The sequence below is a fragment of the Typopeltis vanoorti genome, chromosome 19 (genome assembly GCF_054136105.1).
Source record: "Typopeltis vanoorti isolate ZY-2024b chromosome 19, IOZ_Tvanoo_1.0, whole genome shotgun sequence".
NCBI lineage: Eukaryota > Metazoa > Arthropoda > Arachnida > Uropygi > Thelyphonidae > Typopeltis > Typopeltis vanoorti.
In genome coordinates, this window is record NC_143567.1 from 71,478,738 (window position 1) to 71,494,443 (window position 15,706).

General features: G+C 35.2%; 1 protein-coding gene across 1 annotated transcript in view; it reads left to right on the forward strand.

Moving 5' to 3' along the window:
* LOC150096239 (midasin) overlaps positions 1–15,706 on the forward strand; it is a 1,081,806-nt gene that overhangs the window by 60,556 nt on the left and 1,005,544 nt on the right. Inside the window, exon 7 of the mRNA XM_090409469.1 lies at positions 1,502–1,714. Within this exon, the coding sequence (XP_090265595.1) occupies positions 1,502–1,714 (213 nt within the window). The remainder of the gene's footprint in view (positions 1–1,501; positions 1,715–15,706) is intronic.

A 15,706-nucleotide genomic window follows, 5' to 3' on the forward strand; every position in this document is an offset into this window, starting at 1 on the left:
GTTCCTCGTGCAATAACTGAATATTTATTTCAGGCAGAAATTCCTTGTTCTGTTTTTCCATCTTTCTGATTGATTAGCAGACATTCGAAACATATTCTGATATTGCATTTGTAGGATGACAGTGTTTTTAAATATTAATTTCCCCTATTAGCCAACATCACATAACTTCCTGATTTATAATAGGGAAATAATATGTATAATTTTGCAAATTTATAATAATCAAAACTTAGTTTCTGTGTCGAAAAAAATAAACGTTATGTGGAACAATTATTATGGAAAAATCTAGAATGAAATAAAAACTGTACCCATGTTTCATAAAAGCTTTCGGGTGTCTGGTAATGTTGCGGGGTGATGCTATCAAAGTCGAAATAAAGTGCATTTCTATTGTGAAAATATGAAATTTCGCATTTGATGCATGCACATATACATATTTTGTATTAGAGAATATACGCAAAAGTATCATTTATATTAAAATTGGCAAAAAATATATAAACTAGCAGAAAATATATACATATCAATTTAAATAATAACTGTTTATTTCATTCTATAAAGACCGATTATACAGGGAAACCAAGAAAATGAAATTACCAAGAACAGTAGATTACTATATAATATAAAGAAAAAATTTAGTGATATGATTAAAGAATTTCATGTTATTCTCTATAAAGCAAAGTTGCTTCAGCGTGTCCTAAAGGAAATCTGTGAAGTATTATTCGATTTCGATGGTTTTGTACAAAAATAAAAATAATATAATCTGGAACGTCGGCAGCCGGTTTTCTTTTCTTTTTTTAAAAGAATATTTCAAATAATTATCGTGAATTAATTTCTTCGAGAACAAAGCAAAATGTTTTGTCTAGAAAGCGATTAGAAAAAAATTAGCGCAAAAAATAAAAAATGAAATTAGTTCTTTAAGGTAAGGCAATATTTAAGTGAAGAAATTATGCAAGACCTTTATTTTGTCCAGAAAATAAAATTGTATTGTACAATAAAAAGAGAAAACAAAAATATAAATAATTTCTCTATTTTTAGTCTATCCTATATAACTAAAATCCAGTTACTCAGCATAGAACAAGGATGTGTTTCTTGTTACAAGGCAACTGAGGGGTAGCTACGAACATGAGATAATCCGATTAACCGTTCTCTTCAGCGTGAGGGTTTATCACACCTTCTAATGGATAGGATGGTCAAATTGCACTTCTTATTCTGGTTCTTTAAACAGGTGGGCTGAATCATATCCAGATTTAGCTGGATGTCTATAGACATCCTGGCCGTTTGGGAGGTTAATAAACAAAATGATATTTTCCATTTTCTCAGTTATGGATATTTTGGAGATGAACTTTTGACAAAAGTGTTATGTTGTTTTGAAAAAAAAATGAACATATTACAGAATTAGAATAAACAGTAAATATGCACTTTAGAAATTATATTTATCTCTCTTTGGATAAGCTTTCATTTCTCAATTTTGAGATTTTGATGTAATTTGCAAAATTTTAATTTCTAGACTGAACATAAGACTGAACTCGTTCTTGTGCCATCAGTGCGACAAAGTCTACAGGATTTAGCATTAGCAGTATCAGCTAGTCAACCAGTGCTTCTTCAGGGTCCAGTAGGATGTGGAAAGACAGCCCTTGTAGAATATGTGGCTAAATTAACTGGAAGGCAATATCCATCTCACTTTCTTAAGGTTCAGTTAGGTGACCACATGGATAGTAAGGTATGTATGATATTATTAATATTGACCTCTTAAATCTGAATTATATGTGTAAGAACAGGCTGAAAACAATGTATATTTTTGAATAATATCAAAGAGTATTTACTTAAATTTGGTATAGGATGCTGGTTGGTTATACTTGTACATTTATACCTTGGTTCTAGATGCATTTTTCATGTCCTCTTTAGTGTTAGTGATGTTCACATAGGTGAATGTTTAATGAACCAAAAAATAAATCACTTTGAACTAAATCTGAACTAAAGGTTGGATATGTTATGATTGTTCAAATTTAAAATTTTGACAGCCTTGTGAGTCATTTGCATACAATTAACTACATATTATTTTGATGTAATGTTATGCCAAAATTCAAGTTAGATCTTTTTTATAGAGTTTTTTTAGTGTTGTGGCTTTCAGTGAGTTTAAATATTTATATTTATTGATAATTCCACGTTTTTTTTTTTTGACCACGAGATGGCGACACTTCTTTAGCCGTCTCTTCACTGCGTGGTAATTAACTTAGTGATAGCCTTGGGCCAGCTATCTCTGATTGGCTGCCAGTTGAGATTAAACTGCCTGCTTGGTCTCCAAAAGTTAGATATGGCTAAAATGCCCTCACCTACTCCCTATACCGGAATAAAAAAAAGGTGTTAGCTAGCTGAACTGATTGTCTTGTTAATAAGGATGAAAAAAATAAAATAAAGAAGAGGAAAAAACTAGTCTGGAGAAAGAAGAAAACATACAAAAAGATACTTGCAAATAAGGCAGCAGGTGCTATGAGTACAGAGACTAAACTAAATCATGAGAAGACTCATAAGAATACAAAAGCTAAATATCAGCAAGGTGCAAAATGTTCTGGGGATTATTGAAAAAACACTCAGAAATAGAGAAATGAGTATTTTAAAAGGAATCAGAGATGACATAAAAACAGAAGATAAAGATGCTCTGAATATTTGGAGTAATCGTTTTGAAAGATAGCTAAGTGAAACAAGAAGTGACAATACCATGGTAGAAAATATTCAAGTGAAATGCAGTCAAGAGTGTGTATACTTTACACATTATAGGTCCATCAGGGACCTGTAATGTGTAAAGGCAGGGAGTAGATGATATTTGATCAGAAATGCTCAACTTTAGAGGCACCACTTAATTCAGAGGATTGAATTCCACACAGCTGGAGTAAAGCTGTCATAATTACCCATATATAAAAAAAGGGAAAAATAAAATTATATAAAATAAAATAGGAGACTGACAGGCAATTAAAAAAATGAGAAATACAGAGGAGTTTCTCTTTGGTTGTTCAAGGTAACATTCATGCAAGCATATACTAGAGGAGACTAAGAAAATTTGTGGAATGAAAACTTAAGGTAGAATGGTAGAACAAGCTGAATTGGGGTGGGAGGGGGTGCTCAAATTTGAGAGACAATTTCTTGTCTCTTAGATCAGAATGTTCTTATGATATCTAAGGATAACTGGACATGAGATATGATATCTAAGGATAACTGGACATGAGATGTTGTCATTATACACAAAATATGGATTTGTTTGGCAGATTTCTATAAATTTAACTCGTTTGATAGGAAACAAAGGATATTTTCTATTCTCATTATTTTTCACATCATCACTGATTGGATAGTAAAGTGTTATAAAAGTGTATGTATTGACTGATTTTGATATTATAAAGTTTCTATAAGCGTCCATTGGCATAGCAAGGTACCTTTCTGTTAACAAGTACTAAGAAAATTGTAATCTTCACTGATTGGTATTTTTATCTCTCCTGAAGATAAAACACACTACTACTATAATGATTATTCTTGTTGAGAGGCTTATACGCTAGTTAGACATGATAACTAATATTTAAGGAATTGACAGCGTATACTAGAAATATAGATTAAATAAACTTTAATATATACATTCCGATATTTCGGCGAACGTCACGTTGCCATCTTCTTGGGAACTTACTAAAAGACACGTGCACACAAGTACTAATAACAGCAAATGAGACTGAAGCTAGGAAGCTAGCGTTTCCTAAAGTCCTGATGGTGCCCCCTGGCGGGCTATATTGGTAGTTCTTGGCCTTTGGGCTGAAGTTCTCAAGAACACAAGGATTACATCCGATTTTACCAGTACAGCCACTCTGGGCTTGCAGACCACGCTCTGGATACTCGCCACAGAATAAGATGGAAGAAAGCCACAGTAATACACCGCAGCAAGTTCAAGTATGAAAGACTATTCATGGAATCAGCCTCGGCCCTTAGGAACATGCCAAACCTCAACAAATTTGGATGCATGAAACTGCCCCAAATTTGGGAAACTTTTATCAGAAGAACTTCAGCCCAAAGGCCAAGAACTACCAATATAGCCCGCCAGGGGGCACCATCAGGACTTTAGGAAACGCTAGCTTCCTAGCTTCAGTCTCATTTGCTGTTATTAGTACTTGTGTGCACGTGTCTTTTAGTAAGTTCCCAAGAAGATGGCAACGTGACGTTCGCCGAAATATCGGAACGTATATATTAAAGTTTATTTAATCTATATTTCTAGTATACGCTGTCAATTCCTTAAATATTAGTTATCATACTATAATGATTACTTCTTAGGCGTCGTTAGAATCAGAAGTTTTATAGATATGGAATAGGTATATGATAAGGTGTCAAGGAAAAAGCCATTCAAAACCTTACAATTTCATGCTATAACTTAGGCATTCTACAGAGTAATGTATATAGCCTATACTTACTATATTAGTGGTTACTATATATATATATATATATAAGAAAAAGTAATGAAGTTCTAAATATAGTTCATGATGAGCAGTCACTAATGAATTACATCAATAAGAGAAAAAAAAAGCCTGATTGGACACCATCTGAGGCATGTGGAACTGATTATAGAAATAACAGAGTGCACTGTAGAAGGAAAGAAGCCACGAGGCAGACCAAGAATTTCATATATAAATAAGATAATGATGCTAATAATTAAAATTATAATAATGGAATTAACTCATGTACAAGTATTATTTATTAGTATAATTTTTTCCTGAGTATTACAGGCATCTTCAGTTCATGTATAAAACTAATTAAACAATAACTGACAATTCCAAAAGGCACCACCTAAGTAGCTAATGTAAGATAACTAAAAAAGGTCAATAACTTTCCTAACTTACATAAAAAAAAAAGGATAAATAAATAAATTATATATACACACACACACACACACACACACACACACACACACACACACACACACACACACAATTAAAAAGTTAGGAAAGATTAGTTGATTTATAAAGTACTATCTCCCATAAACCATCGGATCTGTTTAAGTTAGGAAAGTGAAGTAAGGTTTCACATGTTTCTTTATAAAGCCGTTCCATGAGGAAACGAATTTTGTGAAAGACTCCTGTCTTGTTCCAGTGAACTCTATATCTAGTGTTGATGGTATGTTCCACAAGCCCAGACTGTTCAGGTTCAAGGTATTGAATATAAGACTGGTATTCTTCAAGCTGAATGAAGGCAGATCTTCCTGTTTGTTCGAAATAAGATAATCCACAAGAGCAAGGAATCTGGTAGACACCTGGGTAACTGAGATGTTGAAGCTTTGCTTTGGAGAAGTGAGAAAGTTGGAGATTTTTCTGAATGGTTGAAAGGCAACAAAAATATTTAGTGGTTTTAAAACTTTTGCTATGTATTCACTAATGCCTTGCACATAAGGGATAGGAATACGCATTACTTCTTCTGTATTTGAAGAGGAAGACATATCAAAACTACTCAAAGCTTTTTTTGATGGAGGAATTCTTATATCCATTAGATGAAAAAGAGGAAATAATATATCGCAATTCCTTCTGTAATAGATTGTGTGAAGAACAAAAGGAGTGGGCCTGATGAACCAGTGTTTTAATAGTTCCTGCCTTTTGACTGGGATGGTGATGAGAACCAGCATGGATGTACTTGCCTCTATGAGTCTCCTTCCTATAGACTGAGAAATGTAGGTTACCATCTGGTTGGTGAAGAATTAAAAGATCTGAAAAGGCTAACTGCTTATTTAATTCTACTTCTAGGATGAACTGGGTCCTTGGTTGAAGTGCATTTAATTTAGAGAGAAACTGTTGTAGTTCATCAGAAAAGCCATTCCAGATAGCAAAAATGTGATCTACATATCTGGACCAATGAGTAGGTCTAGGAGAAATGTTGCCAAAAAACAGAAGGAATTGCAATATATTATTTCCTCTTTTTTATCTAATGGATATAAGAATTCCTACATCAAAAAAGCTTTGAGTAGTTTTGATATGTCTTCCTCTTCAAATACAGAAGAAATAACGCATATGCCTATCCCTTATGTGCAAGGCGTTAGTGAACACATAGCAGAAGTTTTAAAAGCACTAAAATATTTTTCTTGCCTTTCGACTATTCAGAAAAATCTCCACCTTTCTCACTTCTCCAAAGGACAAGCTTCCACATCTCAGTTATTCAGGTGTCTACCAGATTCCTTGCTCTTGTGGATTATCTTATTTCGGACAAACAGGAAGATCTGCCTTTATTCAGCTAGAAGAACGCCAGTCTTATATTCAATATCTTGAACCTGAACAGTCTGGGCTTGCGGAACATGCCATCAACACTAGACATAGAGTTCATTGGAACAAGACAGGAGTCCTTCACAAAAGTCGGTTCCTCATGGAATGGCTTTATAAAGAAACATGTGAAACTTTACTTCACTCTCCTAACTTAAACAGATCCGATGGTTTATGTCTATCCCCTTTGTGGGAGATAGTACTTTATAAATCAGCTAATCTTTCCTAACTTTTTAATTGTGTGTATATATATTTATCCTTTTTATTTAATATATAAGTTAGGAAATTTATTGACCTTCTTTAGTTATTTTAGATTAGCTACTTAGGTGGTGACTTTTGGAATTGTTAGTTATTGTGTAATTAGCTTCGTACATGTACTAAAGATTCCTGTGATACTCAGGCGAAAATTATACTAATAAATAATATTTTTACGTGAGTTAATTCCATTATTATAATTTTAATTATTATGTCTACTCACGGTATTATTTCCTTACTGAAACATATAATGATGTTAACGGCTCTAAGAGTTATGAAGAGATAAAAAGGAGGTCACAAGACAGGATGTTATGATGTGTTTCTGTAACTAACCACACTTCGGATTGATACACCAAAGAAGAAGAAGAAATATATATATATACACACACATACACATCAAGCCTTCTTCCACTACCCTATTACAAGATGGCTTGTTGTAAAATGAGGTATGAGTCTACTTGCACTATGGTTCAGTATCTAAATTGCTTTATACAGATGTGGCATTAAACCTGATATCAAAATGAAAAATATTCAAATCACCTCTTTACGCACACCATGTTATACTCCTAAATAAAACTAGTCTTTGGGACTAACTAAATTAAATAACTTCTCTAACAATTTCATCATCATCATCATCAAATTCCTGCCATGTACCCTCAAGGGATGTACAGGATATGATAGTACTACATGAAAAAAAATTACATCATTATTAATTTCCTATCTACAATTTTCCTCCAAATCAGTCTGTTACTTGTCAAAACTCCAACATTATCAGATCTTATATTTCTATCATCTAAGGCACTTTGTACCATATCAATCCACCTATATCTTGGTCTTCCTCTGGGTCGTTTTGCTGCCAACCTGGCAGAGAACACTTGTTTTACTAATCTTTCCTCGCCCATTCTGTTAAAGTGACCATACCACCTGAGATTAGCTCTGCTAACGCATTCTTGGATGCTGACAATGTCAAGTTCTTTCCTAATATCCTCGTTTTTAATATGATATTGCCAGTTCACACCTATAATCTTTCTCAGGACTCTCATATCTGTGGTCTCTAGTCTTTGGTCAAGTGTTTTACTTCTGACCCAGCTCTCAGATCCATAAGTTAAAACTGGTTTGAACACTATCTTGTATACAGCTAATTTAGTGTTCCGACTAATTTCTCTCTTATTCCATATGAATTTATTCAATTGACTTCCCACCATACCAGCTTTGCTGATTCTGTTGTCTATTTCTATATTTAATTTACCATCTTCAGTAAAAATCGTGCCTAAATAGCTGAAATGTTTTACTTGTTCCACAGGTTCTCCATTCACAACACAGTTGACATTTTCAATGATTCTGCCTATTTTCATTGTCTTTGTCTTTTTATTGCTGACCTTCATACCATATCTATTACAACAGGTATTCAATTTAGTCAAAGAATCTTGCAGACTTGTAGCAGATTTATTTAGAAGTATAACATCATCCGCATAAAGCAAAGAGCTGACATTAACATCTCCAATTTTGATATCATGTTTAATACCACTTTCCTTCATAATGTGATCCATATAGATAATGAATAACAGAGGGAATAATGTACATCCTTGTCTCACACCAGATTTAACATTAAACCATCTTCCTGTACTTCCTTCAATTCTAACTGCTGACTTACAACTCAAATAGAGACTAAGTATTGCTTGATATAATGCCCCATTGACACCATATAACTGCAGCGTATTGAATAGCTTCTCTCTTGGCACCTTGTCATATGCCTTTTCCAGATCGACAAAACTTAAATACAGATCTTTGTTATATTCCCATGATTTCTCGACTATTTGTCGTAAAGTGAAGATCTGATCCTGACAGCCTCTATTTGGCCTGAATCCAGCTTGTTCTTCACCAAGGCTTTTCTTCCACAATTCTTCTCAACCGTTTCTCAGTATACTTGCATAGATCTTGCCAGGAACACTCAGTAGGGAAATACCTCTGTAATTCTCACATTCAGTTTTATTTCGCTTTTTATATATGGGTACTATGAGAGCTCTACTCCAATCATCGGGAATTCGTCCCTCTGTCCAGGCTTTCTGAACTATGCAGTGCAGCCACTGTAAGACTCTTATACCACCATACTTCAGCATTTCTGGTCGAATATCATCTACTCCTGCTGCCTTTCCACATTTCAAGCCTTTGGCTTTTTCTACTTCAAGTATGGATATGTATTCCTGACTGCATGCCCTGTCAGTGTTTTTTACCACTGTGCTGTCATCACTGCTTGTTTCATTTAGCAGTGTTTCAAAGTAATTACTCCATACTTCAAGGATATCTTTTTCTCCTGTTTTCATGTCACCTTTATCATCTCTAATTCCTTTTACAGCACTCTTTCCTCCATTCTTAAGCTTCTTCAACAACCTCCAGAATATGACTTTTGTTTAGCTAGTTTTACACAGTGTGTAGCATTCTTGCATTTGTCTCTATATTCTCTAAGAGCACAAGTTGACTTATTTGACAGGAACTTTTGATATGCTTTCTTCTTTTCCTTCACTGCCTCTTTAACCTGCTGTGTCCACCAGGGAGTTCTGATTTTTTTATCCTTACAGACAACCTCACCACATGCCTCTCTGGCAGAATCAATCACTGTTTTCTTCAGAGTTTGCCACTGAATCTCCAAGGTTTGATTCCTATTCTCAAACTCTTTCATTTTTTCTTCAATAATCTTTGTGTATTTTAGTCTACAGTTCACATTGGAGAGCTGCTCAACTTTTATTCGCTTCAAAACGTTCTTACATGTTATTCTTTTCAATGTGAAATTCAATTTTATCCTGCTCAAGACTAAATAGTGATCACTTCCAATTTCAAATCCTCTGTACACTCTGGTGTCCTGCACCAGGGAGAAAACATCACTATCAACAATAACATAGTCAATGAGACTTTTCTTATTCCTAGCCTCTTCTCTCCATGTGAATTTGTGCACATTTTTATGTTGGAACATGGTGTTAGTAATAACCAGTCCATGTCCTGAGCAGAAATCCAACAGATATTTGCCATTGTTATTAGCTTTGCTCTTTTCTCCAAATTTTCCCAAAATATTTTTGTATGTCTCACAATCATTTCCTACTCTGCTATTTAGATCCCCAACAAGGACCAACTTTTCATTTTTTTTTGTGTCAGTTGCTTTTTCTAAAGCATCAAAAAATTCCTCCACTTCTACCTTAGTAGAATCTTCTGTGGGACCATAGGCACAAATAAGTCTCATTGTCCAGTTCCCCATTCTCATATTTGCCCACATTACTCTACTTGAGACTGACTGCCATTCAAGAAGATTCACCTCGTATTTTGTGTTGAATACTATGACTACTCCTTATTTTCCTTGATTGTCATTGCTTGAATATAACATTTTGTATTTATTGCTCAGAACGATCTCACCAGTTTTGGTCTTTTTTGTTTATTATGTCGATCTGGTACTTATCTAATTTCTCAGCTAGCTCCATTTTTTTGCCATTCAGGCTTCTTACGTTGATAGTACTGATCTTTAACTCTGGTGATGTTGAGTTGGGGTTTATTTTCAGATTTGTTCCAGTAGTTGACTTTTCGCTGTTTGCCCTGGTTACCTGGCGAAAACAACGAGGGCCTTGTTTAACCGGGCGACGCCCCAGCCGGCATGAAATTTTGTCATGTTGTACCATCATTCTATATTTTGGTTTAACCAATAAGAATAAATTTGGTCGGCTAAATCCCAAATTGCCAGCCCATCCTTATTCGTTCAGTATCCAAGTAGATACCCAACAGGGTGCACCACGAGACGGTGAGGATTGGACATTAGGTCAGAAGCCCTGGTCGGTTCTCCGCATTCCTTTAAAGGCTATGTGGAGGTCTCCTCTCAGTTATACAGCTTTGACCCTTAAGCACCCCCTCCACTTCCAATTTCAAATTGGAAGTGGAGGGGTGAAACTCTAACAATTTGTGGTAATAAAATCAGAAATTAAAGAATGAAAATCAGAACAAGTAAAATACTTGGACTATTTTGGTACAATTTTTAGTGATGGTAAATTAAATATGGAAATAGATGAAATAAGCAAAACTGATGTGGTGAAGAGCTATTTGAATACATTTATGTGGAATAATAATAGTGAAATTAGCCAATACTTGCAAAAATGCTAGTATTATATATATATATAAGATCTGAGAGGTTGGTTGATTGAAGAATAGAATACAAATGTGAAGTTTTTGAGAAAAAGTATTGGTGTGAGTAGATGGTATTAATGACAATCATTTTACTACTTTTCAAGGAAATATGATATACAGTAGATATAGCAACTGACCATTCCCACTCTCCTCCATTTTCTGGAAATATCCATCCATCCATCAGTGGCTTTAACAGGCACTCAAGTGCCCATAGTCTTCCAAGTATCCTTCTTGGACTTCCCAACTGTAATACGAGGATAAGGTGGTTACCCCTATGCCTCTGTAAGTTGTGCATATTCTACTGGTCGGTTTGCCTGTTTTGACGGACGAAAAACCCAAGTTTTCCAGAGGGGGGAACCCTCTATCTCCTCATGAGACCGGCTAACTCACCTTTAGTCGAAAGAGACCAGATAAAGGTTCCTCATGTCACTGAACGGGAATTGAACCCAGTTCTTTCTGACCCAAGGGCTTCATCTATGCTAACTGAGCTACGAAGGCTCTCTCTCAGGAAATATATCTTCTTGAATTTATCTCACACCAAACTTTAGGATCTCCTTTTTTTTGGGAACAATCCTCACCCTCTTCGACATTTATTGGTCCTTAATTTATTTGTCCTTATGCATTGAATAATTCCAAGTATTGGTAGCTGATCTACTGAAAGTGATAAATTTGGAGAGAGAAAACCCATATCTGTAGTCAGTAAACAAAGGTGATAATCATCATGTTAAAAACTGTTTTTATAATGCTTCCAACATCTTCAAGGAGTACAACTAACATCTGTAACTCACACACAAAGACAACACAGTGCACAATGAAATATGTAGCTGTGAAGTCTTATCTAGGCTGTACACCTTCTATGGACATTGTAGGTGGCCTAGGATGTAAATTGGGACCTCTGACAATTAATGTTTCCGAAATTTTGGAAGTTTTTCCCCCCACCCATATTTGTTTAAATTCAATTGATTTCTGAGTGCTACTATGATGGAGCGTGGTAGTTTATCCAGGTGATCCTGTCAGTGGTATCAGATACATGGTCAGTACAGGACCAGATTGATGATGGTTTGAATGCAGATGTAACTTTTGTGTTAATTTAAATGGATTGTGGCTGATCTACCTATATGTCCAAATATGCCAACTTGTAGTAACAGGGTACTTTATTTATTTAGGCTCTCAGTGCCTGAATATATAAACACAGCTTTTAAGCTTTGGTAGAACAGATAAGGGTAGCAAGTTTCTATCAAGGCTTAAAAGCTGTGTTTGCATTTTTTAAAGACCTGGCTATTTTTTCTGCTGTACCCCAGATGTAGGAGATGGTGATGGCATTTCTGAAACTGTTCTGAAAGGATGGTTAATGATTGGGGAGAGGATTATTTTTTAATTCTGAAAGACTATAGCCATTGGATAGGAAGGTGTTGTATATATATATGATTGAATTCTGTTGAAAGAGAGGTTCCATTGAAACAAAGATTGTATGTTCTATTGGATAGAGTTTTAATGATGCCATATTGTTGAGTGGTGGTGGGAAAGTTTGTGAATGTATTTGCCTGTGTGAGTGGGTTTTCTGGGAAGGAGAAGTTATCATTTGGAAGGCATGTTACTAATGTGTCTAGGAACAGTACTCTGTTGTTATTTTCCTTTTCCGTTGAGTTGAATTATTGGATGTAGACTATTGGTGACAGAGGAAGGAGTCGAGCATATCTAGGCCATGAGGTCAAATAGGGAATACATCATAAGTTTCAGTAAGGAAATACCGTGAGTAGACATATTACTTACTATTATAATAACGGAATTAACTCACATAAAATATTCTTTATTCGTAGAATTTTCGCCTGAGTATCACAGGCATCATCAGTACAAGTATAAAGGCTAATTAAACAATAACTGTTATATTCACGAAGCACCACCTAAGTAGCTAAGGTTAAATTTCCTAAATTTATTTAAAAAAAAAAATTATATATATATATGTGTGTATACAATTATAAGTTGGGAAAGATTTGCTGATTTATGGAGTAAGGGGGGGGAAGATGTAGACCATTAGATCTGTTTAGGTTAGGGGAGTGAAGTAACGTTTCACATGTTTCTTTGTAAAGCCGTTCCATTAGGAACCGACTTTTGTGAATGACTTTTGTCTTGTTCCACTGAACTCTATGTCTAGTGTTGATGGCATGCTCTGCAAGTCCAGACTGTTCAGGTTCAAGGTACTGGATAGATGACTTGTGTTCTTCTAACCAGATCAGAGCAGATCTTCCTGTTTGTCTGAAATATGATAACCCACAAGAGCAGGGAATTTGGTAGACACCTGGATAGCTGAGATGTGGGAGCTTGTCCTTTGGAGACGTGAGGAATGTGGAGATTTTTCTGATTGGTCTAAAGGCCATGCAAATATTTAGTGGTTTTAACACTTTAGCTATGCTTTCGCTAATGCCTTGCACATAGGGGATAGATATATATACACGTAGGTTCTTCTGTATTTCAAGAGGATGCTGAAGCATGACTACATAAAGCTCTTTTTATGAAGGAATTCTTATAACCATTGGATATGAAGGAGGAATTAATATATTGTAATTCTTTTTGTAATAGTTCTGAAGAACTAAAGGAGTGGGCTCTATGAACCAGTATTTTTATAGTACCTGCCTTTTGACTGGGATGGTGATGTGATTCAGCATGGATGTACTGCCCTGTATGAGTCTCCTTCCTATAGACTGTGAATTGTAGGTTATCATCTGGTTGGCGAAGAATTAAGAGGTCTAGAAAGGCTAACTGCTTATTTACTTCTACTTCTAGGGTGAACTGGATCCTTGGATGAAGTGCATTTATTTTTGAGAGAAACTGTTGTAATTCTTCCGAAGCGTCCACATTCCTCACGTCTCCAAAGGACAAGCTACCACATCTCAGCTATCCAGGTGTCTACCAGATTCCCTGCTCTTGTGGGTTATCATATTTCGGACAAACAGGAAGATCTGCTCTGTTCCTGTTAGAAGAACACAAGTCATCTATCCAGTACCTTGAACCTGAATAGTCTGGACTTGCAGAGCATGCCATCAACACTAGACAGAGTTCGGTGGAACAATTCAAAAGTCATTCACAAAAGTCGGTTCCTAATGGAACGGCTTTACAAAGAAACGTGAAATGTTACTTCACTCCCCTAACCTAAACAGATCCAGTGGTCTACTTCTTTCCCCCTTGTGGGAGATAGTACTCTATAAATCAGCAAATCTTTCCTAACTTGTAATTGTATACACACATATATATATATAATTTTTTTTTAAAAATAAATTTAGGAAATTTAACCTTAGCTACTTAGGTGGTGCTTTGTGAATATAACAGTTATTGTTTATTTAGCCTTTGTACTTGTACTGATGATGCCTGTGATACTCAGGCGAAAATTCTACGAATAAAGAATATTTTACATGAGTCAATTCCATTATTATAATAGTAAGAAAGAATGCATCATCTACATATCTTAGCCAGATAGATGGTATGAGGGGAGGGGGCGGAGTCTGTATATCTTGTTTTTCAGAATTTTTTATGTAGAAATTGGCAAGTATGGGGGGAGGGAAACCCATGCCAGTTTCCTCTCTCTGTTTGTAAACTTTGTTCCTGCAAGGAAAATGACCAGAATTGTTAGAAAGGAAAAGAGATCTTAAGATATCAGAAGAAAAAATGTGTTTTAAGTGTTAAGATGTCTTTCAAAGGAATATTGGTTAACAGCGAGGTGATGTCAAAGCTTACCAATATATCTGTATTATTTAAAATTAGATCAAGGTTTTAAAATGGGTAGAATTTTTTTATATAGGATGTGGTATGTCTAGTGAAGGGGGTAAGAGAGAGAGTTTGCTAGCTGTTTTGACAATTTGTAGTGTGGAGCATTGGTAGCATCTACTAGAGGTCCTGGGGTCGGTGGGAGAATTGGGTTTCAGTTTTTTTTTGTCAGGTGGCCAGGAAGATACTTTTTTAAATAGGCTTTTTAATTTTTTTTGATGTCATGTTAGAGGTTTAATAGAGTATTGAAAGGAAGAAAGAAGCACTAAGAAAGGATTAAAAACTTCCAAACATCCAATAATGCTTCCAATATTGGATATTACTCACAGGATCTTCTGAAAGAAAAACCACCATGCTCCATCATAGTAAATTTAAAAAAGAAACTGTTTTTGGAATCTACAACAGCACTCAGAAATCAGTTGATTGAATTTAAACAAATACGGGTGCAAAAAACTTCCTAATTTGGGAAACATTAATCTTCAGAGGTCCCAGTTGACATCCTAGGCCTCCTACGATACCCATAGAGGGTGTACCGCCTAGATAGTTCTTCATAGCCACATGTTTCATTGAGTATTTTTGGTGGGATTATAATCTAGTAGAATGTAGGTAGAGTGATCTTGGAGAATAATATCCATTTTCTGATTATATTCTGTGCCATTATGCTTATCTGATTTTGGTAGAGATAATTTTATCTTTTTGTAAGTTTCTGACAGTAATAGTTTCTCTTAGAAAGAGAGTATTTAAATATATTTCTTTAACACAAATACAAGGAATAAGTAATACTATTTATTTCAGGCCATATATTTCAGCCTGAATATTACAGGCTATAATGAGACATATTCAAAAACTTTCCCACCACCTCCATCTCTCTGAATAATATGGCATCATTAAAACTCTTACCAATAGAGCCTACAATCTTTGTTCCAATAGAACCTTTCTTTAACAGAACACCTTACTATCCAATGCTACACTGCTTACAGAATCAAAAAGATACTCAATCCTCTTCCCAATCCTCGGCCATCCTTTCAGGAGGGTTTGAAATGCCATCACCATCCCCCTATGTCTGGGGCACATCAGAAAAAATAGTCAGGTCTTTAAAAAAGTGCAAACACAGCTTTTAAGCCTTGCCGGAAACTTGCTACCCTTATCTGTACTACCAACGATTAGCTCTCTCAGTGTTTGAATATATAAAGTACCCTGTTCCTACAAGTTGGCATACTTGGACAGACAAGTAGATTAGTCACCATCTGTTTAGA